This window comes from Fusarium redolens (assembly GCF_020744475.1).
Source record: "Fusarium redolens strain MPI-CAGE-AT-0023 chromosome Unknown BKA55scaffold_37, whole genome shotgun sequence".
Classification (NCBI taxonomy): Eukaryota; Fungi; Ascomycota; class Sordariomycetes; order Hypocreales; family Nectriaceae; genus Fusarium; species Fusarium redolens.
The window spans coordinates 40,024-63,554 of NW_025763700.1; the positions used below are offsets into that span (position 1 = coordinate 40,024).

General features: G+C 48.8%; 7 protein-coding genes across 7 annotated transcripts; 5 read left to right on the top strand and 2 right to left on the bottom strand.

Annotated features, from left to right (window-relative positions):
* Positions 1-1,538: 1,538 nt before the first annotated feature.
* On the top strand, positions 1,539-3,008 carry BKA55DRAFT_698458 (transmembrane amino acid transporter protein-domain-containing protein; the record flags this gene model as incomplete). The annotated part of the gene is made up of 2 exons (XM_046200519.1): positions 1,539-2,897; positions 2,955-3,008. The coding sequence occupies 2 exons, from the start codon at positions 1,539-1,541 to the stop codon at positions 3,006-3,008; spliced, it is 1,413 nt and encodes a 470-aa protein (XP_046041014.1).
* A 700-nt stretch (positions 3,009-3,708) lies between these two features.
* Positions 3,709-4,898, bottom strand: BKA55DRAFT_547139 (uncharacterized protein; the record flags this gene model as incomplete). Its single annotated transcript, XM_046190994.1, has 4 exons — positions 3,709-3,997; positions 4,111-4,136; positions 4,288-4,796; positions 4,850-4,898. 4 exons carry the CDS (start codon positions 4,896-4,898, stop codon positions 3,709-3,711), a joined length of 873 nt encoding a protein of 290 aa, XP_046041015.1.
* A 450-nt stretch (positions 4,899-5,348) lies between these two features.
* Positions 5,349-7,370, top strand: BKA55DRAFT_586761 (fungal-specific transcription factor domain-containing protein). The gene is made up of 5 exons (XM_046194603.1): positions 5,349-5,513; positions 5,534-5,597; positions 5,654-5,674; positions 5,740-6,087; positions 6,135-7,370. The coding sequence occupies exons 2-5, from the start codon at positions 5,534-5,536 to the stop codon at positions 7,322-7,324; spliced, it is 1,623 nt and encodes a 540-aa protein (XP_046041016.1). The 5' UTR covers positions 5,349-5,513; the 3' UTR covers positions 7,325-7,370.
* Positions 7,371-8,108: 738 nt separating this feature from the next.
* On the top strand, positions 8,109-10,438 carry BKA55DRAFT_265712 (uncharacterized protein). The gene is made up of 2 exons (XM_046185443.1): positions 8,109-8,518; positions 8,594-10,438. The coding sequence occupies exons 1-2, from the start codon at positions 8,231-8,233 to the stop codon at positions 10,286-10,288; spliced, it is 1,983 nt and encodes a 660-aa protein (XP_046041017.1). The 5' UTR covers positions 8,109-8,230; the 3' UTR covers positions 10,289-10,438.
* Positions 10,439-11,235: 797 nt separating this feature from the next.
* Positions 11,236-12,788, top strand: BKA55DRAFT_600271 (uncharacterized protein; the record flags this gene model as incomplete). The annotated part of the gene is made up of 3 exons (XM_046196503.1): positions 11,236-11,355; positions 11,590-12,038; positions 12,155-12,788. The coding sequence occupies 3 exons, from the start codon at positions 11,236-11,238 to the stop codon at positions 12,786-12,788; spliced, it is 1,203 nt and encodes a 400-aa protein (XP_046041018.1).
* Positions 12,789-13,910: 1,122 nt separating this feature from the next.
* BKA55DRAFT_586774 (uncharacterized protein) lies at positions 13,911-14,183 on the bottom strand (the record flags this gene model as incomplete). Its single annotated transcript, XM_046194604.1, has 1 exon — positions 13,911-14,183. A coding segment is annotated over one exon (273 nt), but the record flags the coding sequence as incomplete, so codon positions are not given.
* Positions 14,184-21,391: 7,208 nt separating this feature from the next.
* BKA55DRAFT_586776 (uncharacterized protein) lies at positions 21,392-23,023 on the top strand. Its single transcript, XM_046194605.1, has one exon. It carries the CDS (start codon positions 21,533-21,535, stop codon positions 22,922-22,924), a length of 1,392 nt encoding a protein of 463 aa, XP_046041020.1. The 5' UTR covers positions 21,392-21,532; the 3' UTR covers positions 22,925-23,023.
* Positions 23,024-23,531: the final 508 nt, after the last annotated feature.

The following is a 23,531-nucleotide window of genomic DNA, read 5'->3' on the forward strand; positions in this document are numbered from 1 at the left end:
TATGACTACTACTCCTCATCCTCTCGCCCGGCTTGCCACAGATATCACTGGCATGGCTTGTAGCTCAGAGGCTACCCTGGCCGATGCTGATTCTGGGCCTTTAGTGTGGGGTTAAAAGTCATTACTTTCTGAGGAGGAATGGGTGGAGGTGGGTTCAGGGGGTAAGACCACGGAGGGCTTGACGCATGCTATGCACGGCTTCTATCACTTAATTTATGAAAGATGTAGGAGCCGGTTGTATGCTGAACAAAATGCCGACCAGAGAAAGCTGTGTCGGGCTTCGGAAGGTAGTGCCTATCCCTTCTGTTCTGTTCTAATTTGAAGCTAGGGGCTAGGTTTGGCCAATCTTTGTCGTAGTTCAGTATGTGACTGATATGGGATAAGGGTATAGTGTTCCCGGGTAACGTAGTGTGCATTTTCACTGCCCTGGAGCTTCTCGACATGATCATGTTTTGTTCTCATGTGAATGTGGATAGCTCAGCACGCCCTGTGGCCCAGTAGAAAGCTCTTTGGGCCTAGCGCCCCCTAAACGACGAAGAAGCTCGATGACTTCGCTAAGCTCTGGAGGGCAAGAAAAAAGGGATAAAGAAAGATGAAACTAGACATGCCGACCGATCCGAACGCACAAAGATTATCAAGACAAGAACTAGTTCCAGATAAGAATGATTGTCAGGGCTAGGATCGATATGAGATGGATACGTTCAGCGTTTCCTGATGGAGATCGAGGTCCCTCTCGAGGTCAAAATTTAACAAAGAGCTGTAGCTTCTTTCAACTCGCACAAAGGAACGGGAAGATTAGCTTACTCTCTGTGCAACTACCTTTGGGGAAGATCACCTCGTTGTCTATTTTACCTATGGGTATCCACGTTGATGACTCGGATCAAATGATTGAATCTTTGTAGAGAAGCGACCGCTTCGTTAGTTCATCTTACGAGATGGTGCTTTGACCTTGATCTTGTAATCATGCTACTATTGTCTAGAAGCTGCGAACCTTGGGGCTACACAGACATGTTGAAAATTCCCTCATCTCCGATATCGCCTCCGGTTTATACACCACCATCGCGTAACTGCGGTGTTCTCTCAACATACCACAGTTCTAGGTTTCTCATCAGCGTTACAACCCTAGTAACTACGTTATTGTGTACCCCGCAGTAACGTACTAATCATACACTGACTCACTGAGAACCTCCTGCATGCGGCTATGACTTACCGGTAACGTCGAGTCTTCTGAATGACGATGGGAGCTTTATCCATCTAACTTAAGCCTCCTGAATTGTATCTCTACGTACGAGTCGAGGCATTTACATCTTGTTATTACGTACAGCAAGGAGCGGCTACTCCACCATCTTTACAAAGATTTCCTCAGCGTGGGGAAAATGAGATCTTCCCCGCAAACTACAGAAGTTGGGCACTCCCCAGGTTTATACTTGAATAATTTCCCGGGCCTAGACTGTTGTCATTATATCCTCAGCCCAGACCACTCAACACTTTTTTCCATTTTCTAATTCTTGCTCGATCAAATACTAGTATCCTTCGTCATGAATACAATTACACAACAAAGCGATTCGTTAGCCACGACGAAAGACTTGTCTGGTCTCGATTCTGATCAGATAATCAATATTGATGACTCTTACGATCAAACGACCGGCACCGTCACCGAGTTTGAGAAACAAAAGACCGCAGAGGGAGAAGCACACTTCCAACGACTCGGATGGAAGCGTTTAGCTGTGATTCTCGTTGTTGAGGCCATTGGCCTAGGCGTGTTCAGCCTTCCAAGGGCCTTTGCTACTCTCGGCGTTATCGCTGGAGTTTTCTGTTGCATCTCTCTTGGTCTTATGGCTATCTATACTGCATGGATCATTGGGAAAGTCAAGGTCCTGTTTCCTGCTATCCAAAGCTATGGAGATATCGGAGGCTTACTCATGGGTCGTTTTGGCGAGGAGCTGTTTGGAGCTATGTATGTGTTTCAGCTTATCCTCATGACGTCGTCTTATGTCCTCACGGGCACGATCTCTTTCAACATCTTGTCGGATGATGGCACATGTGGTATGGTCTTCAGTACCGTATCGGGCGTCCTGCTGTTCATTCTGGCTATCATGCCGTCGTTCGCGGAAGCGGCCATTTTAGGCTATATCGACCTCCTGTCCGTCATGACAGCCATCCTTGTCACAGTCATCGCCTCCGGTGTTGATGCTGCGAACAAACCTGGTGGCCTGTCCGCTGCAGACTGGTCAGCTTGGCCGGACCCTGATGCGACTTTCAAAGACGGCATGGTGGCCATCTGCAATATGCTCTTCGCATACTGCTTTGCTATGTATATGACACCATTCATGTCTGAGATGCATACACCCACAGACTTTATGAAGTCAGTATGGACTCTCGGTATCCTCGAAATCTTCGTCTATACCCTTACCGGCACACTCATCTACGTTTTTGTCGGTAAGGATGTTCAGAGCCCTGCTCTTCTATCACTATCAGGCGTTTTACCCAAGGTAGCTTTCGGTGTCGCACTTCCTGTTATTTTCATTTCAGGGGCCATCGGCAACACAGTTACTGCTCGGTATATCCACTTTCGGTTCTACAAAGACTCTGTCACACGCTTCATTAACACCCCTAAAGGTTGGATTACCTGGCTGCTCGTACTGTTCGGCATCACCCTTTGCGCTTGGATACTCGGCGAGTCCATCCCTTTTTTTAATGATTTGCTTTCGCTCAGCTCGGCTCTATTTGTATCTGGGTTTATCTTGTATTTCCCAGCAGTGATGTGGTACATGCTTATCTGTAAGGGAAAGTGGTACACCAGAGGAAACTTGTTGCATGCTATTGCTTGTATATTTGTTTTTGCCTTTGGTATTCTGGTTCTCGTCGGAGGGACATATTCGACCGCTATGGACATTGTAAGTCGTTGTTGACAAACTTGTACCCAGACTGGCCTCAGCTAACGGCAACTGCAGAAACATCATTACGATACCGGTGCTTTCCGTGCACCTTTCTCTTGTGAAGCTTAAGTTTATACTGCAGAGGTCCAAGGCACGATCAAACTGCAGGACCTAATGGTATGACGCTAGACATTTAAAAAGAATGTCCACCACAAATTGACAACCTTACTTACTGACGAGCAATGGCATTGTGATGTCATGCATTTGTGCATCTATAAGAAACGCTGTAGTAGAACAACAGCTTAATATGTCAATTTCAACGAGTATTATCAGAGGCCAAAAGTTTGCGAAGTAGGGAAGTTTCGGGATGTTCTTGTTATTATCGCATTCAGTCATTGCTTCGGGCCTTAAAGGGAATCTGTGAAGCCAGCACCTGGGGTACTAGCTAAGCGCTCATTATTACACAACTGAAAAATAAGCAAAGTGGATAAGTTGAATGACGAATAAAGATATGGCCTGAAAATGACTTTTGTGCCACGGAAATGACATCAGCATAGCAGTGATAAGAAAACCTAAGCTTTAATTCTTCCCAGCCTCCCGTTCCTCTAGCTGCTCTGTCTTCATTTCTACTCCATTTAGCTCAGCAACGGTGACCTGGATCTCATGAGAATGCTCCAGTTCTGAAATGATGATCCAAGCCGGAACAATACAGATAACAGTAATCCCCAAGTTCAGTCCAATGCTTGTAAAATGATTCACTGATTTCTGAGACTGGATACTGCAGACAAGTTAATAAAATTGTGGTTGAGTATAGTGTTGTCCAGAAAATTTACGCCCAAGCGACAGTTTGGCCAACAGCTTCAATACCTCGCCAAATGCCTGTGTGATGAGATAAAGAGGAAAGATTGGTACTATACTGGCCAATAAGCCAGTATAGATACTGTTGAAACCCCTGGCCTCCAAGCCACCAGAAGAAACTGAGCAAAAAAGCGGCAGGGTAGTCTTTATCTCCCCAATCGAGAATGAGGCGTGTCTCAGCATCATAGAATCGCTTCTGAAGGATGATTGCCCAGATCCAAGTCCCAATCATGATGAAAATGACGATTAAAAATCCAACCCTAGCCCGGATTTTCAGTGGGAGCGATGGGCGATCTAGAATGGCAGCGAGGAGGAAGGCAACGAAGATGTTGGAAAAGTACAAGAGGAAGGATGACAGCGCTCGAGCACGTACGGTAAAGTACATCGTCTACCAGGTACCTTGGAAAGCAACAAAGAAGTAGCTGACAAAGAAAGCTGGCAAAAGCATAAGAATGCGACGCGTAAGGACTAACTCAAACATGATTTTAAACTCCTTAGCCCATGATAGCTGCTTGTCAACAATGACAAGAATGCCGTCTTTGCGCCATACCTTGCTCGCCGGACTGAGGCAGAGGGCAATTGGTAGACCTAGACACATGATGACCATGAAAATAATGTAAGTCGTGTCGCTGACTTGGCCGACAAAATTCCTCTTTACGTTGGTTCCAAGGTTGATAGCACCGCCGACGATGGGCCCGACCGCCTTGGCTGTCGCCCAGATGGTTAGGTAAAACGCACGCTCGCTGTGACTAGGATATCCAATCACGATCGCAGCCTCGGCAGCGTAGAAGAAACCTGCAGAGATACCGCACGCAGCAGCCCCGAATAGCAGGAACCAAGTATTTGTCTTGTAGTTGTTTGTGTATAGGCCCGCCCCGTAGAGTGGATATCCAATCGAACCGATGGCAAGCCCGTAGTTGAGACTGATGCGATTATTGACGACACCTGCGATGATACAGACAACTGAGAAAAGGGCATAAAGAATTGCATTGGCGGCCGAAACAGCGTAAGGTCCTGCAGCACCTCCTACACCGAGGCCACCAAGAGCATCCCACATACCTACAGCAGTGAAGGATACTCCAGACGCGACGATGATCTAGAAAACGACTTACTGCTAGAAGGAGTCATTGCGAAGAGTTGATGAGGCGTCAAGCTCGACATCATGGGAGGTATTTCGATTTCAAGGTTTTATTGCAACGAAGCAGAGGCTATCAGAAGGCTGTCGCCAAGGATGGAAGGAAGAGGAGCTATAATGCATGACTTGCACTGAGTTTGACCTCGGAGAACAAGTGGAAGGTCAATGATATTTATCGTCGACATCATGCTATTGTTCTAAATTGAGACAAGTGATAACTTATCTTGTCTACAGCTCTGTGCCGCCATCTGGTCCAAGTAGACCCCAGGTTTTCGCCACGATACGAAGATACGCCGATACGATACCCCAGACTTTTCCCTCCCCACATCTTCTTTGGTTTGTGAACACAGTGGGGAAGGGGTAAAAAAAAAACCTGGGGAGGGGGGTGAGATAAGAGCGTAATGTTGCTCCACAGGGCGTGGATGTCATAAGGCAGGTGGATGCGCCAAAATTCTAGCTCGTCATGCGGGTGACAAGGAAAAGATTATTTATGTGGGGCAATGGCCTTGTGTGGGGCTGGTGAGCTTTTTTAAGTATGTCCTCCCCCCGGCCAGATCCTCGGCCAGGCCTGAAATCTTCCTGCACTTCGCCCCACCAGAAATCACTCAAACGAAGAGGCAGGTCGATGCGCACCTCCCCCCATAAAAACAACCCACCGGATATGGATTCGGTCTATCAATCCCGTTCTATTCGACGTAATCGTACTGGATGTTGGAATTGCAAAAGTGATGTCTGGACGTTTTCTGCAGGTATCGGGATGCTGGCTAACCTGACGCCGTAGGTCAAAAGAGAAGATGTTCCGGTAAGCGACTCGCGGATCGACCTGCCCCCCCAAAATTTAGTCACCCATCTGAGACGGCTTGGTAGAAGAACGTCCCTCATGTAGTCGGTGTATCCGGCGAGGACTAGCCTGTAGTTATGGCCTTCGACTCCAATGGGAAGACGAGACGAGGTGTGCTGGAATTGCATTCGGGAGAGCGGCACAACACAACCGCACGCCAGAGACAACATATTACTTACTGCCGATTCCGCGAGGTAGGTTGCGGTGGTTGCACACAACGGCAGATGAGGTGCGACGATTTCCCTACGGGGGTGCAAGCAGGAGAGCTGATGAAACGCCTGACGGACCCTTGGCGATGCTCGAACTCTCACTACCGCCGTCGTTGAGTGCGCTGCCAAGTCTAGAGCACAACGATGGCACATTGCTGCAATACTGTAAGCCTCAAAAACATCGATACTGATCCCGATTAATAAAGTGGTAGATACACAAGAATGGTCTGCTCATCGAGTCCTTTCAAAAAAACTGGAAAACCCGTTCCAACGATTGATATTACCTCGAGCATTTCAATTTAGCCCCCTCTTACACATGATCATGAGCCTAGCAGCTCACGATCTATTTAACCGAACTCACGCGGACCAACAGCATCAACGTCAGGAATTCTATTCGTCTATGCTTCAACACAAACTGTGGTCACTCCAGGACGTGCGGCAACTTTTATGCAGCAGCAAGGGCCTGGACGATACCTATGATTCCATAAATCAATGCGAGAGGGATGGCCTTTTGATGGCTGTTATGCTGCATAGTCTGATGGAAATCGCCACGAATAGTACCAGCGAATGGGCTGTACATACCCTTGGAGGGCTGTCCATGGTAAAACGATATGGGCACGAACCATTCAGTCCAGAAGTATATCGTTTTGTTACCGATTACTTCTCGCTTTCCGAAGCTTTTCTTGCTACCACAGGGACTGAGCTTGAGATTGAAGACCTAAATGGCTGGCTAGTACCACAGCGAAAGTCCATGTTCCCAATATTGAGATCAATGCATGGCCGCTCACAGATCAACCCTTACACAGGGCTATCATCAGAGCTTATCCAAAACATCACTTCGATAACTTCAACTATCCAGCATCATTCGGGAGCAGGTTCAGATAGGAAAAGTGCGGCCGTCATGCGTACGGAGTTGCAAGCCGTAGAGAACCGACTCAGTGAATTAGAGCAGTGGTCTGAAGATTCTGACACGGAAAGCCTGATTTATCTCAATGCGGCGGCATTCGAGGCTGCAGCCTGGGTATATCTTCGAGTGGCTCAGTATGGGTGTGATGCGGAAGAGATACAAACAAAGTCAATGCCAACGCTGTTTGAGGCGATACGCCGAGTTCACGAACGGCAGGATGCTCTTGTCGGGTCAGTGCCGTACCCGCTATGGGCTCTGTTCATTGCAGCTTGTCTTGCCCCTGAGCACGAAAGAATTCAGGTGTTGGACTGGTTCGAAGAGCTCAAGGGGTGCCGCTCACTCAGCAATGTGTCTAGTACGATGGAGGCGACGATGATGGTTTGGAAACAACACGATTTGAAGTTAATTAATGGGCACCCAAGGGGGGGCAGAGTATCGGGAGTCCCTTGGCACGAAGCTATCCGATGCCTTGGTTGGATGCTGTCGCTCATGTGAATGCCTGATCTAGCTAGGTCGATCGTAATACAATATGCGTAACTAATTTCTTTTCTTCTTCTTCTTCTTCTTTTTTTTCCTTCTTGAATTTTACCTTTCAAAGGATGATGATGGTGACAATGGTACGCAAAGATTTATCACCTGACTCGACCATATGGGTTCACGCCAACGAACTTGGTTTCGCTTATTTAATTCCGAGTTCATGCGTGACGAGGAGGCGTTGATGACAATTAGCGAATCGGGTCTTGTAGGTATGTAGTACGTTGTGTAATCGTTGTGACCCCAGCGATCTATTCGAACCTTAGCATTAGAAAATGTAGAAGGAAAGTGGGGTGGGAAACCATCCTAACCAAGAGCGTACATATACCCAACAAAACACATCGGAGAATCTTGGCTCGTGACAGGGTAGTGGTGGCTCTCTCTTTGGATTTCAGAGGGCCTGACTGAACCTGTGAGATCGGCGTCTGTGGATGGGCTCCACTTCTATAAGAAGAAGAGGGGTTGAATCAACCCCTCCCAAAGACTGGCGAAGACGATAATGGATTTAGGTCTTCCTTGTCCATCATACTGTCACTCTTCTGGTCCACATTTTGGATGCACTCACCCCGTCGTGCTCGTGCGTGTCTAACAAGAACTTCCCTTAGCCTGACCTGATTCAGCATAGGTGGCTACGAGCTTGCGGCAGACACCTATGACAGGGAAGGCATCCTGCTTCCGAGGACCGCCGAATAACATACCTGCAGGCGGCTCCATAAGGCAAGAGACTATTAAATACATATTTCAACACACCTCTCAACTCGACGCATAAAACTCGCATCACCAGATACGTCGATCTGAACTTAGCTTGTAGCTGCAGCAGCATATTTTCTGCACAATCTCATCCTTATCTACCGCCTTAGACTCATAATGGCGTCCACTCGTCGCTTCGTTGCACTCAACGCCCAAGCTAGATCATGGCGAATGCCCCCCGGATTGTCGTACCGGAAGCTTCAGCAAAAGTTCCGAAACGGCGCTGAGCCAGCTCCTCTTATTGATCTCAGGGAGATTGCCGACGAGATAGGTGTGGGTACTGTTCGTGCCAAAATATTGACGAACTGCTTCACTGCACTTGGTGCCAATGCATCGCCAATCGATGTTAATGAGGATTCAATCAATGGCTCTCACGGCTTGGTGGACTGCCAAACTAGACCACAAGTTAGTGCTTGCTTTCCCTATCGCAAAGGCTAGACTCAAGAATTGTGGAACATGTTTTAACTTTTCGTTTGGCAGGACTCTTACGACTATTCAGTCCTTATGCAGGAAACAGAGGAGCAACTTGGTTCTTACAGACCAGACCTCATCGTCGCCCCTGTCGATATCGCTCGAGGTGCAATTTCACACTTCAAGTCAGAAAGCAGTGCTTATTCAACGGCTGTGTCAGCAGTTGAACCCGACACGGCTGCTTGTCTTTTCAAGAGTCTTGCGATTGGTGAATCAACTACGATTACAACAACACACACCATTATGACTGAACTCAGAAAGCGGTGCCTGTCGACTGGATCCTGGGACATATTGAAGCAGGGCATCGATGCGAGTCTTACTGTATCGGACTTTGAAGCCCACCAAGCCGTGCTCTATCTCCAGTCACACGGAATTCAGGCAGGACCAGCTGGTGCTGCATCACTGGCAGCGCTTAAACGGCTTACAATCTCCGATAAAAAGGCTCTTGGCTTGACCAGGAATTCGACTGTCGTGATCTTTTGCCCTATGACTAGCGACGCAACTTACGATACCCCACATGATGTCTCTGCTGACGATCCCATCCTCATCACTCAAACATTAGTCAGAATCAATTCTGCAAGCCCTATTCTTGGATCTGTGGCTGGCCCTGGAGAGACCGTGGTCGCTCAATACATCGCATCATGGTTGGAACATCGCGATATAGCAACCCATTGGATCGAATCTGTCAAGGGCCGTCCATCGGTTGTTGGCGTTATACGTGGCTCCGGAAGAGATGGTGCAAAGTCCCTGATGCTGAACGGACACATCGATACCGTTACGCTGATGGGTTATGAGGACGACCCTCTGAGCGGCAAAATCATCAACGGAAAACTCCATGGTCGTGGATCAGCGGATATGAAGAGCGGTGTTGCAGCAGCCATGGTAGCTCTAGCTAATGTCAAGCGCCTAGAGCTGAACGGCGTTAAGCTTGGTGGTGATGTTATCTTCACCGCAGTTGCCGATGAAGAGAGTGGGAGTATAGGTACTGAGGATATCTTACGAGCTGGTTGGCGGGCAGACGCCGCGATCGTCTCCGAGCCTACAGGCCTTCAGATTTTCCACGCACACAAGGGCTTCTGTGACATAGAAGTGGTGGTTCACGGCGTCGCAGCCCACGGCTCGCGGCCTGATTTGGGTGTTGATGCCATAATCAATGCAGGGTATTTTCTTTCTGAGCTTGGAAAGCTCGTTAAGCAAATTCATCAAGGTACCGCTGGCGCTGGTCGTGACATGACATTAGGCACAGCGAATGTGCATGCTTCGACCATCTCTGGTGGCGAAGAAATATCTTCCTATCCCGCGCAGTGCAAGGTCCTTATGGAGTGGCGCACTATACCGGGTGAGTCTAAGGAGATTGTCGAGAGCAAGATGCGCCAGTTGATAGCCGATGTTGCAAAAGCCGTGCCAGGTTTCAAGGCCGACTTCAGAATTATCATGAGTCGACCGCCTATGGCCACTGCCTTCGATCACCCTTTCGTCGAGCTTGTTACGGATGTTGTTGGTGATGTTCTTGGGTCGAAGGCTACTCTGGCTGGTGCGCCTTATTGGACTGACTGCGCTCTGCTGGCTGAAGCTGGCATCGTCCCACTGGTATGGGGTCCGAAAGGAGAGGGATTGCATTCCAAGAAAGAATGGGTAGATATTGACTCGATTGGTAAAGTGGTGGAAGGCTTAACGAATGTTATCAATAGGTTTTGCCGATAGACGATCAAAGACCTGTCTGTACTATATGAAACATTTGAAGTTTCCAGATCAAGCCCTCTGGATGAGTCGTGTAATATGTTATCCATGTAGCTGCCACTAGGGAGCCTCGGATGATTGATTAATGAGGATCGATAACTAGGCATAGATCTTGGTTGGTGAAGCGAGAGGTCGAACCTTGAAACAAGTTATCGTACTACGACTAAGCAACAGTCAGACGTTCTCAGTAGGCAATCTAATAACCTTGTATGTGAGAGTAAGATGTAGTCCGTACATCCAGAGGCACCCAAGGTATCTAATCTCTTATTTTTCATCGAAATGAGTAGACCATGGCCGAGGAGGCGAAGAATTATAGATACAGACGATGGATAGAAACCCTTCCTGAATTGACAATATTGCACCGAAAGTGATTTCTAACTTTAGGGGGGAGGGGGTGTGCTGCTTGTAGCTGCTATTCTTTCAGACTTCGGTCGGTCGACCTGCGCTTCGGTCGGTACAATTCGCATCATCTGAGGGGCGCTATTTCTCGTTTCTTTGGCGAGGTTTTCCAGGTGTCGCGTAATGTCTCAGACTTTGCTCGTGGGTCTCACCAGGCGACTCGATCGCTTTGGCGTCAAAAAGGGGGCGTCCTGCTCCACCACGATCTCGGCCCAATGGCGGACGGCAGGCTGACCAGTCTCCACTACGACTTTCCCTTCAAGCTAACGATAGTCCCTTAGCTGCGTTTAAAAATGGAGTGAAGCTCCTCTTCCACCGCCAGTATTGTGTGATCAACTTCCAATACTTCCGACATACTCCCCATGGCCGCCACCCATGAATTCTAATCTGACACCCACCAAACCTTGCCACAATTGCCGTTATAATAGGCTTAGCTGCGATCGTTCAGTACCCGCGTGTCGCAGGTGTACGACCACAGGCAAGAATTGCCTTGGCTATGGAAAATTATGGAGATGGATAGATGCGGTAGCGAGCCGTGGCAAGATGGCGGGCAAAAAGTTTCCCAATGCCAAGGAATCCTGGGAGTTTCCGTAATATCTCATACAAAGGCCAACGCAACAAGAAACACTATCGTACTAGCAAACTGAGGTCAACGACTTGCTTCAGGTCAATCTTCGGCTTACCTGAATCCTGGTACACTGGGCCCTCGCTACGGGTTGTGTGACCCGTCATTGAGCAACGTCAGCACGGCCAATCGTTACTATCTATCTTACTGTTTGTCATCCCCACTGTTCATTATTATTAAAAAATCTCCGCGCCTAACGTTGGTGAACCAATCACTAGTTGCAAAAGGACTATGTCCACAGCTCGTAGCTATAGACCTACCAGGCTACAATCCGTTTCCGGGATTGGTTTCGATCGGCGCTGAGAGCCCGCTTCTGCTATATACGGTGGTGACCGCCGCCGCGCCTCACATGTCCAATGTCCTCAGGCCTGGCGCCGACAAATGGTTTGGTCATCCACAAAGTATCAACAAATACGATTGGAGTCCGTCCCGACGAGCTTTGGCGGATGCCCTGGCGGCTAAGCAGAAGGCGCTCTACTTACTTCGCATGGCTCTCAGCGATGTAGATGTGGTAGGAAATGACATGGTACTAACGGCCGTGATTATGCTTGTCACGGCTGATATGATTGACTCTGGGAAATATGACTCCCAGGTCCATGTTAATGCTATGGGCTGGTTGCTGAGCCAAGTACCTCCAATAACTGGTGTTGGCGAGATGCTCAAAGACTTCATTATATCGGACTGTTATATGTAAGTTTCTTATATTGTATACATGAAAGGCGCAATCTGACGGACATGGAAAGCCACTATGCTTTTGCTTTGACCTTTATGGATTAGGTGCCGAAGTCGTTATTCGCTCTTAACAGGGCATTTGCCTCATCTGCTATGCACTATGCCGCTAGAAATAGCTTCATCTGCTGTCCAGCTGAAATCTTACAAATCATGTGGTCTACTGCAATGATTTTGAAAGACCAGCCTACACTACACGGTGCATATGGTACAACCGAGGAAGGATTGAAACTCATGTTCAACGCCATATCATTTGACGTGGCTTCGTGGTCATGTAACATTGAGAATGTGCCGCGAGGTCGTCAAGTTACTGACATTAACAGCCGGGCACATTCATGGTATACGCATCAAATGGCATGTTGCTTATACATCCTCTACGTAATTCCTTCCGTTAGAAGGTTCTTGCCAGAAGGGACTGAGCAGAGTTTAGAGGCAGGGTTGATGTGCCATCTGCGTTCAATTACTAACGAGGATCCCAACTTCAAGACGTCGTTTTGGCCAACATTCGTTGCTGGCGCCCAGACGCTGGATGCATATCAGCAAGTTTGGATCAAGGATAGAATGATAAGGCAATTGCGTCTCTTCCCGTGGGGTTTCTTGTACACCGCTATAGAAACACTTCAACTCATATGGGAGCGACGCAACGTTCAACCAGAGCTGAACTGGCTACAGATCTTAAGGAACCCTGAAGTTAGCTTTTTGATGGTCTGAACTGCTCTTGGTTACCAAAATAAAGGAAAAAGTGAGGGAACACTTTCCAGATCCGTCCTTCTCTGATGTACCTGGCACTGGATTCACGGGCGGTCACACAGTAGGTGACTCAGGTCTACTGACTTGAATCACTTGAACTTGTAGACTAGTTTCAAAACATAACATAACATACCACCTCGAATGCGAGTAACTCTCTCCTGTAAAAAGAATTTCCTTGGCACCCGCTGTTAGCGCTCTGCTAGGGTAGAGAATTTTTGCAGGCTAAAATGGCAATAAAAGCAGCTGTGGGGCTAACGGGACCCTAACAGCTGCCTGAAGAAAGGGATTCAGAGAGTTGACCTTTCTTCGCGACGAGTGTCTGCAACGACATTGAGCTTTGCGAGCTCTTGACATCGCCTTCGGGCGCTACTTCTCACGTGTTATTTGCTGCTTCTTCTGACCCCGACATTCCGGCTTCGCGAGCCTGCGACAATCCGGGCTCTGCGCCCCTCGACTTCCCGTACGACCGACCTCTGCAGCTTTTGCTGCCCGAACAACACCAGCAGCCGCTAGCTGCTCGACTTCTTGGGCCCTCTGGTGCCCCCTTATCTCGACGCACAGGCCCCAAATGGCTCGCTGCCCTCTTTGCAGCTCGGAAGCTGCATGGCCGATCTCTGTAGTCGTTCTGTAGTCGTGTACTACCCAGAGAACCTCTTCTTCTTTGCAGCCTCGGCTGCCGCCTGGAACTCGACCGGGCTTTGATAATTTGTCTCACTGGCTGAGACTACTAGATAAAACCGCTGGGTCGAAATGGTATAGAGCTTACCTAGAGACCGTGGAATAAGGCGACTACCTTGTCCACAGAGCAGCATTCTTGCCGCCTTAGGGTTTTCTCCTGCAAGGGTTTTCCCTAAGGATGCATGGTTCTAGGGTTGCAGCTACTGGTGATCTTAGGGGATTATGGACTTCCTGCCTTAGGGTATAGGAAGCTACTTGATCTATCTATGCAAGAGAATTCTAGGCTAGAGAGGAATAGTTCTCGCTGATGGGATAACCTCTTGAAAGTAAAGCGCCTTTGTGCCGATGATATGCTGGATGAACTAGATAGAAGCGTTGCTGGAGGGAAGCTCTGCTGAGATTAACTGTATTGATGTCTATGGGACGTGCTTCACCGACAACTACTGTAGAGCTGGCTACGAGTAGAGAGGTGCCTCTTGGAGGTAATGAGTACAGAAAACGCTCGAGCATGTATACGGCTCCGATCCAAAAGGCCTTGCAGATGATCCGAGCGAGAATCAGCACGTCCTGTGCTCTAGTAGGAGACTTTTCGGGGCCAATGGCCCCGCGGACGAAAAATATACATACATACAAGTTTGCGATGGCGAACCTTCCTTTGTCATCACACTTTCTTGGCATATAAGGGTTAAGAAAGTGGCCCTGTCTACACCCAAATCCTTAACAAGTGCACAACAAACGTTTCATTCTGCGCTTTGCGCAGACGCAAACCGCGGCGATGGCTTCGTCCACGACAAGCCCACCCGCCGCGCCGAATCCCTTCGATCTAGGGATCCACACCACCGATAGCCTAAACCGAGGAGCCCGTGCAGCCCTCTTGCAGAACAGCCCTGCAATCGCAACGGCCCCGTTGGTGTTTCACCTGGACCCGGGCGGACGGCTCAGACACCGTCCTCGCCACTCAACACCGCCACCACCGCTGCAGCTACGGAAGAAGCTGAACTTACCAACACCTCATCCATCTTTAAACTACGACCAGTCTCTATTATAGAATCTGCTAATGACCTTGCGCGCAAGCGCGTTAAAGAGTACAACGCTAAGCTGATGGTCTTCTAGGCCTTTTGCGCCAAGTTCGAAGAAGCCGCTCAGTAATTTACCACAGGACTACAGCGACGTTTTGCTTAATAATTCGCTGACAGCTTCCTTGACTCCTGGAAAAGGGAGCTCTCCAGCGACGGAGCTGCATCTAAGCCGACGTATAGCAGCATTGCTGCCGCCTCGCTGCCTGCTGCCTGTGGCCGGCCGAACCACTAACAACAACAACGCCGATAAAATAATCCACCTTAACGCCAGGGGCAACCAGCGACTATCACCCTACCCCGAGAAGACCTCTATGTCTTTATCTATCTAGAAGCCGAAGCTCCGGCCAGAGCGCAAAGTGGCTATATAATCCGGACCCTTATCCGTTAAAAACTCGGCGCTATCTCTGATAAGGTTCGGCAAGTGTTTTAAGTGAGATCTGGATAGGCCATATAGACCATGGACCCTGAAACCTGCGACTATCTTGTAGAAAAATAGGACATATAGGCAGCTGAACTAGGGGCTATAATAGTAGAAACTAATTAGGAATGGTTCACTTATATAGTCTTAGACTTTCCTATAAGACTATCCGACTTCTATGGTAATAAGGTAGATAGTGATAGTATTGTTAGCAATAAGATAAAAATCCAGACTAGGCTTAAGCCTGTCAGCGTGTATACTATGCGATAAATTTCTAACAACCCCTTAACCAAGACCTTACTGGTGTCATTTCAGAGGCCTATAAAGAGATACTGGTCTCTCTTTGGCAGCCGTGCGGCTAGACTTCTCGATAAGACGGACTATCTTAGACAGTGTGAAACGTGCTAGGGCTACCATTATGCCTATAACTATCATAGAAGGCCAGTCTGCCAACGCTGTGGCAAGACTGACCACTTTATGGATAATTGTGCTGCGCCGGAGCAGTGCATTAACTGCTTAGGCCCCTACCTGGCCAGTTTGCGTAAGTGTCCGGCTCGGCCGAGGAAAGTACATGGTACCTTCCGTCGACTCACTAAGGAGCAACGATAATATATCCGAATAGTAGGTGCAGAGGTATACAGGCAACGCCACCTAGGACTACCGCAACTAGATGCGCAATAGGAAACGCAATAAGATGTAAGAGCGCCACGGAATGATAATATTACACTATATGAACAGTCAGATAATCGCGCCTTAAGTCCAGCTGCATTAGGAGCACCTTTATGCATTACGGTGGCCATAACTCCCCAGGCGGGCTATAAAGCAGAGGAGGAGCCTGAACATCCTAACCCTAGGCCAGGCTTACCGAGAAAGCGGTATATAGTTCTCATTAACCGTGCTCATGACTAGGAATAGATATTCGAAAACACGAAAGAACGATAGGAAGCCGCTTAGTATCTTCCAGGCTAACATTGGAAAGATACCTCTGGCCCACGACTGCGCCCTGGCGCTTGCTGATGCGGAAAGATATGATATTATCCTTCTGCATAAACCATAGACGGCCTATATAAAGACTTGCTCTATGACCAAAACTTACCCGGCTTATGACACATTCACGCTAGTCGAAGTGTAGAATAGCAATAAGACTTAGCCTAGAGTTATAATATATATCCGATGAGACCTAAGACTCCTGGCTGATTAAATTCGGCCTTTCCAGACCTGGGACATTCTATGGCTTATAATCAACGGCATAGCGATTATCAACTTCTATCATCAGAATAACAAAAGGGATGCCCTGAACACACTGCTCCGATGGCCTGTCCCAGAACGATACCTTGTTGCTGGGGATTTTAATGCTAGATATCGTAGTTGGCAGACAGGCCAAGCTATAAACTACGGCTAAGAGATTGCAGGCTGGGCATAGGAGAATGACCTCGACCTCCTCAATACTCTAGATATCCCGATAAACCTGCATAGCAATATAATCGACCTTGCATTTACTAATATGCCACTGGATGAAGCTACCATCGAGGCCCATCTCGCCACTAGCTCTAACTACTTTATACTTAGTTTAATACTCCCTTATATTAAGCCAGCTCTAATACAGCTAGGCAAGATTCAAGTAATAACAGAAGATAAGCTTAAACGATTTATTGAGATTATAGAGCTTGGAGCCATAGATATCCCCCTCGCGGATTTGATGCCTACGGAGCTGGATAAGCTTGCATCTTTACTTATGAATCTACTGATATTAGCAGCAAAGGCAGCTGGCCGGCCTGTATAGAAAGGTAGATATCTAGCCCCCTGGTAGACCGAGGAGTGTACTAGCGCAGCAGCGGTATTCCAGGCTATTAGAAGAAGCTACCCTCTTGGCTTTAATTAGGATATCTAGATTGCTAAAAGAGACCTTTATTGCGTAGTCTATTAGGCGAAAAGGCAGTATTAGCGAAATCTTATTAATAGCTTCTCCAGCAGTAGCGCCGTTTATAAAGCTATCTGGTGGCTAAAGTCCCCAGGGCCTTTCCAGCCGCTACCCCTACAGGTCGATGATATTATATATGAAACTCAGATAGATAAGGCAAATGCACTTCGATGAGCTATATTAGAGCATCGAACTTCAGACGACAATATTGTAGACCCCTGGGCACTAGTCTGTCCCCCTAGGTCGATTCCGCTTACGCATAAGATTTCTCTCGATGAGGCGCAGTATGCAACCCTTAACACAGGCAATATATCTCCCGGGTCAGATAATATTATAGTCGACCTCCTTAAAGCTGGCTGGTATATCATCGGGATGCACGTCTGCCGCCTATTCGAAGGATGCCTCTCTATAGGCTATCACCTGAAACCGTTCAAGGAGGCAGAAGTGGTTATGATTGCTAAACCCGGGCGACGTGATCTTATATTACCTCGGGCTTGGCAACCAGTCTCCCTGCTCTCTTGCCTCGGCAAGGGGCTGGAAAGACTGATTATATGCCGCCTAGCATAGGCAGCCGTTCACTACGGCGTCCTCTACCCATAACAGGCTGGCGCTCTTCCCAGAAGGTCCGCGACGGACCTGGTAACTGCCCTGATCCATGATATAGAAGTGGCGTTCGCGCATAAAAAGGTGGCCACCCTGGTTACGATGGATATCCAAGGTGCCTTTGACACCGTTATGCGCAACAGACTAGTCTTATGTCTCCGCGAATAAGGCTGGTCTGACTATCTAGCCAGATGGGCCAAGTCTTTTATAAAGGATCGATTAGCCTGCGTGAGGTATTAAGACACCATTACCCCCTTTACCCCTCTTCAGTGCAGCCTGCCTCAAGGTTTACCGGTATCGCCTATCCTCTTTCTGCTCTATGCTGAACCAATCTACCGACTGGGTAACCCCTAAGGCCGCTTTGGCTATGCAGATAATACGGCTATCTTATATATAGGCGACATAGTAGATGAAACGACTGTTGCGGCTTCCGCCTCTATCGACGAGATGGTGCGCTAGGGCGCGGCAAACGGCGTCTCATTCGACCCGAAAAAGACCGAGGTCATGCACTTCTCCCGCAGTAAACTCAGGACCTCGCCAGCAGTACGCCACGGCAACATCAAGAAACACCCCAAGCCAGCTCTATGCTGGCTTGGTATCTGGCTTAATAGCAGGTTATTGTTCTGGATTTATATTGAAACATGGGCTGCGAAGGCGCAGGCCGTCGCCTATCACTTGCGAGGACTGACCAATATGATACATGGCCCTCTTCTGAGTGCCGCGCGAAGTGCCGTCAGAGCTTATATCGAGCCAGTCCTGCTCCACGGCTCCGAGGCGTGGTACCCAGGCACCACCAGGCCGCGATGGAGTCAGCCTACCAGAGACACACCATGAGCAATCAGCATCTCTTACAGAGAATGAACAAGGCCTTGTACCAAGCCATAAGAGCTATACTGCCCGTCTGGAAGATAACACCTATCACCGTCCTGCACCGAGAGAGTGGGATACCGCCAGTCGAACAACTTCTCGAAGCACGGCGACTCAAATTCGCGGCACGGTGCCGCGTTCGAGCGTCTCCATGCAACTGCATTCTTGCAACTGTAGCCTGTACCGCGTAGAATGGCTGAGAGCCCAATTATCAGCTCTATGGTGCTCGAGCCGCCAGACCAAGAGGATAAGAAGAACTCGTGGGACCTCTTCCCTTAGAAAGACTTCCCTGGCTACACGCAATCCCAACGCTGTGCGTCTACATCGTCGTGGATATGGCAATTCGGCTACGATATCGAGAAGAGCGATGACGATACAAAGCGGCGATGGGTTTGCAAGGTCTGTGTTGATAGTCGCAGGCCAAACCCTCATTCGGCGGCCTCGAGCGATACGCAGAACGCGGAGATCCATCTCTGGAATGACCACAAGGTCTGTGACCCTTCCGGAAGACGGAAGCCGCCCAGCAAAGCAAAGGAGAAGACACCATCGAGGAATATCGCCGAGTTGATGAAGTTGAATACCCGTGATGCGCGAGAGCAGCAGATTGCAAACCACATCATTGGCCGTTTTGATCGGCTAGACTTCCAGCGTTTGGTAGTCTCGTGGATCATCAACAGCAACTCTTCTTTCCGACAAAGTGAAGATCCATACCTCCGCGCCGCTTTCGAATATCTCAATCCACTCGTGAAGACAACCGAAGCGCATATTACCCACAATACCGTCCGCAGGCGTATTCTTCAGGTGTACGAGGAAAACAAGGCTGAGATCAAGCGAGTATTAGCGACAGCTCCAGGGTTACTTTATATTGCGTTCGATGGTTGGAGGTCGAATAATCGCCACGCTTTGTATAGAATCTGTTGCTACTTTCTTAACACCCTTGGCCAGCCAGGAAAGCTTATGCTTGGCCTTCCTGAACTTGTCGACCGCCATTCTGGTGATATTATCGCCACCCACGTGGTCGAGGTCCTTCGAAGCTACGGTATAACCCATAAGGTAGGATATTTCACACTCGATAACGCCAGCAATAATGATACGGCGATGGAAGAAATTGGGAAGGAACCTCAGTTGCAGAAATATATATATGGCTTGGAATACTAATCTATATGGGCATACATAAGGAAAGAACGATCAAGAGCCATTGGAGTACCTCCCAGCCGGGTGTTCAACGCCCTGAGCCATACTTGGGCATTGTAGAGTAGAGGGAGCTCTACCCACTACTCTACCCACTCTACCCAGGTGGGGTAGAGCTCCCTCAACTCTACAATGCCCAAGTATGCCCTGAGCACTCGATCATCAAGTTCATGCCGTATTGGAAGTTTCAGCTCATCCACCGGCACCTTCGTCCCTTTGACCACACCAAGATCGATGAGACCGCACCTCTTCCGAAGGTGTTCCAAGCTGCTGATGAGTGGTCTGATCATATACAAGCCGTGTCCGCGGAGATCTTCGTTCCGGGCTCTCATTTAGCTGTAGATGAGTGCATGATTCGCTACACAGGCCGGTCAAATGAGACAACACTTGTCAAGGGCAAGCCGGACCCCTAGGGTTCAAGATTAGCGTTATCGCTCAACAGGGCTTCTTTATCCGGTGGCTATGGCGTATCAAGGAAGCAAAATACGGCGCCGTTTGCGTTGAACATCCCCCACTCAAGTCATCTACACAAGGCCGGGGAGGGCGAAGAGGCGGTCGAGGCAGGGGTGCAGCCAAGGCCGCAGGGAAGAAGCCTGCCACAGAAGACAAGCCTATCGCCTTGAACTCGACCCAGAGCGTCGTTCTTGCTCTAGCAAATCTACTGCCAAAAGCGACATATCACGTCTTTGTGGATAACCTCTTCTCGTCGTCAGATCTCTTCCGCAGCCTTCGCAAGCATGGCCATGGGGCCACAGACACGGCTCGCCCCAATTGCGGCATCCATAAGGAGCTACAACAAGATAAGAAGGCTGATGGGGGGCCGAAACCAGCTACGAGTTTAACCAAGTCAAGGTGATCCCAACCCCTGACAATCAGGTATAGCTTCAGACACTTTTTACACGTGAGATCCCTATTAATTTGTCTATGTGCCATACTTCTAGGTCAACCAGATAGCTTGGAAAGAAAGCTGCCTTGTGTTGTTCCTGACTACTGTGTTCACGGGCGACGAGCGAGTTGATCAAAAGAGGAAGAGGCCGTCTTCTAAGAAGTCAGAAGCCAAGCCGATACAGCGTTTTTTTTTGGTGACGAAGCTGTCAAGGTGATAAAAGTCCCGACAGTTGCTGCTGCTTACAACGACGAAATGAATCATGTTGACCGAGGTGACCAGTTGAGGTCATATTATGCCTATGATCATCCCCTCCGCCGCGGCCCTTGGTAGGCACTTTGTTGGACCTTTCTTCTTGATGTGGCCCTTATTAATAGCTATATTGCTCAACTACACGGGCCCCAGCCAAATTGGAAGAGGTAGGCGACTCAAAGGGAGTGGCGCAGAGTGCATTTACAGCGCCTTATTCAACACATATCATGAAGAAAGCCAGTGAAGGAAGAGGTATCGCGCCAGGGACGAATCCGACCCCGAAATACAGCAAAGAGAGCACCTTCTTGTCCGCCGGAAGATGAGGTCGGATTGCTTTGCTTGTCAGGGCTTTCGGCAAGGCCAAGTGAGGTCAAAAGACCAAAAAAGGAGGCCCCTTGGGGAGGATAGCGGCAATGCAAGAAGGGGGCAGACTGATTATTGGTGTAGCATGTGCAAGGTTCCTCTTTGTAACAACGGAATTGCTGGTACTTCTATCATAATAGAAATTAGGTAGGCAATAAAGTACCTTTTGTTTGAGGCATTTTAATTGGACCGACCCCGCTGTCAGTACGGGAATTGAGGCTTGTGGGCACTGAGGAGATAGGGCGTGAATGATTCCACATCATTACCCCACTGCAAACGATGTGAGTGGGCCAGACTCAGCAGTGGCAGACTGTCTCGAGTAATCCGCGACATTCACAGCGGAAATTGTCTTGCGAGAGGCCCTACTTAAACTCTCTTCGCTCGCAAACCTTTCAATACGCGGTATTTGTTCACTTTCCAACAGCGCGGCTTGGGTAATTCGACGTGATGTATAGTCAACTCGCTGAGTATCTCAGCGACGGCGCCAGCAAACTTACGCGGATATCTACCACCCTGACAATTGCATTGTTACTAGGCACCCCCATTATCATCGCCTTGTGGCTTCAAAATGTCTCCTCAACTCCCAAAGAGCTTCGAAATCTACGAAGGGAAGGCGTCTCATCGAGCAACATGAAAGACCAAACAGACTCCAAATACGATCTCCCAGAGGGCGCCACAACCGATGGCCCAATACGTATCAAGGCCATTCTCGTCCATCCCATCAAATCGTGCGCACCCGTCGAATTGAACTGCGCCCAACTCCTGAAAAGTGGTTTCCGTTGGGACCGATGCTTTGCTCTAGCGACAGAAGTCACCAGACCAGAAGCAGAAGGGGGATCGATGTGGCGCTTCATCAGCCAGCGCACCAAGCCGCTCATGTCCCAGATCAAGACTGAGTTATGGTTTAGGCACGAAGATAGCGACGCGAGGGATCCATTGGTCAGGTCCGTAGGGTGTGTCGTCTTCAAATTCCCAGACCCAGATCCTCTCAATTGGCTTGATCAGCTTAAGCTGGCGCTCTTTTCTCATCGAAAGGAAGTCTCTGCAATTGTGCCGCTATGTCCTGAAGATGAGTTTCAAAAGGAGCATGGAATAACGATGAAGACTTTTACTATTCATTCCAGAGAGGCAAAGGGTCTGAATATGGGCAAAGCACCAACAGTAGCCGCTGTGCTGCCCAAGCTCAAGCGCTTCCTTAACATCCCAGAGCATCAAAACCTTACTCTATTACGGTGTACTCCAAAAACCCTTGTGCGCACTGATGAGAACCTTGCACCGCTAGGATACATTGGAAGACCATCTGTTCACGGTTACACGGATCAACAGCCCGTCAACGTTAATAGCTTGGCATCCGTTCACGCAGTATCAGCACTTCTACCCGCGGAAAACCAGCCACTCAACGCACTTCGTTTCCGCGCAAACATCTGGATCACAGGTGCTCCTGCGTTCGATGAAGAAACCTGGAAACGCTATCGCGTCGTACCGAAGAGAGAAGCTGCTGTTGAGAATGTGTCGCCAACGTTATCTGTCGTCTGCCGAACATCCCGCTGCACAATGCCTAATGTGAATCCTCTGACAGGGAGATTCGACACGGATATCCCAGATGGAGGTAAGAAGAGAGGGAGAGCACAGCCAAGTACAACATTGGTCAAATACCGCATAGTCGAGGATGGGAACCCCAAGGCTCTCGGCTATATTGGCATGCATTGTGTCCCAGAGGATTCCAGTTTACATGAGGCTGCGGAGAAGACCGAGGGGCTATATGTTCAAGTTGGGGATGAGATAGAGGTTCTTGAGCGAGGGACACACCTCTACGGATCGACGGGAAATGATTATTAGTCTAGGTTCGGAAGCGGTTTACCCCGGCGAGCGCTCTAAGATAGATAGGATATTTCATCCTAAGACGCATATAAGAACCACAAAATTATGACTTTCCAGAAGAGACTTAAAATCATATTGTGATGAGAGCATGATAAACTTATGGTGAGTTTTACTAATCCATCTGTTGGAACACACAATCTTGTCTCACGTAGTCGTTGGGTCGTCTGCGAAGTGGACATCCTGCGAGTTGAGGTACGACGAGGATGATGAGTATTTTGCTCTCGTCGCACAGCCAATCGCGCGATCCGGCGGAGCCGGGTGAGCTCTGCCGGAGCTCACTCACCCTATTCCGCGTCACTCTACGACCGCCCGCCACTTCATCTTGCCTCATTTCCATCACGAGGACCATCGATTGTCAAGTCCTCTTACACCCTAATCGAGTACGATTCCATTCCTCGGTAAGTGAAGGTATTTTTGCCAAGTCTATTATTGGCCATCGCGAAATGGCTATTGACCGCGACAGTTGCCTGCTCCAACGACAGTTTCTATAATTGAAATAACCTAGGAGGGACGCTTAAACATGCACACGGCGATTCTTAAGCTGTTGGAAAGAAGCACTTCCGGC

What these genes read in the sequence shown, in the direction of transcription:
- BKA55DRAFT_265712 (XM_046185443.1), top strand. Translation starts at nt 8,231, where the DNA reads ATGGCGTCCACTCGTCGCTTCGTTGCACTCAACGCCCAAGCTAGATCA. An exon ending in ACTGCCAAACTAGACCACAA is followed by an intron (nt 8,519 to 8,593) that starts GTTAGTGCTTGC and finishes TTCGTTTGGCAG; the next exon opens with GACTCTTACGACTATTCAGT.
- BKA55DRAFT_586776 (XM_046194605.1), top strand. Translation starts at nt 21,533, where the DNA reads ATGTATAGTCAACTCGCTGAGTATCTCAGCGACGGCGCCAGCAAACTT.
- BKA55DRAFT_586761 (XM_046194603.1), top strand. Translation starts at nt 5,534, where the DNA reads ATGGATTCGGTCTATCAATCCCGTTCTATTCGACGTAATCGTACTGGA. An exon ending in TCAAAAGAGAAGATGTTCCG is followed by an intron (nt 5,675 to 5,739) that starts GTAAGCGACTCG and finishes ACGGCTTGGTAG; the next exon opens with AAGAACGTCCCTCATGTAGT. An exon ending in TGGCACATTGCTGCAATACT is followed by an intron (nt 6,088 to 6,134) that starts GTAAGCCTCAAA and finishes ATAAAGTGGTAG; the next exon opens with ATACACAAGAATGGTCTGCT.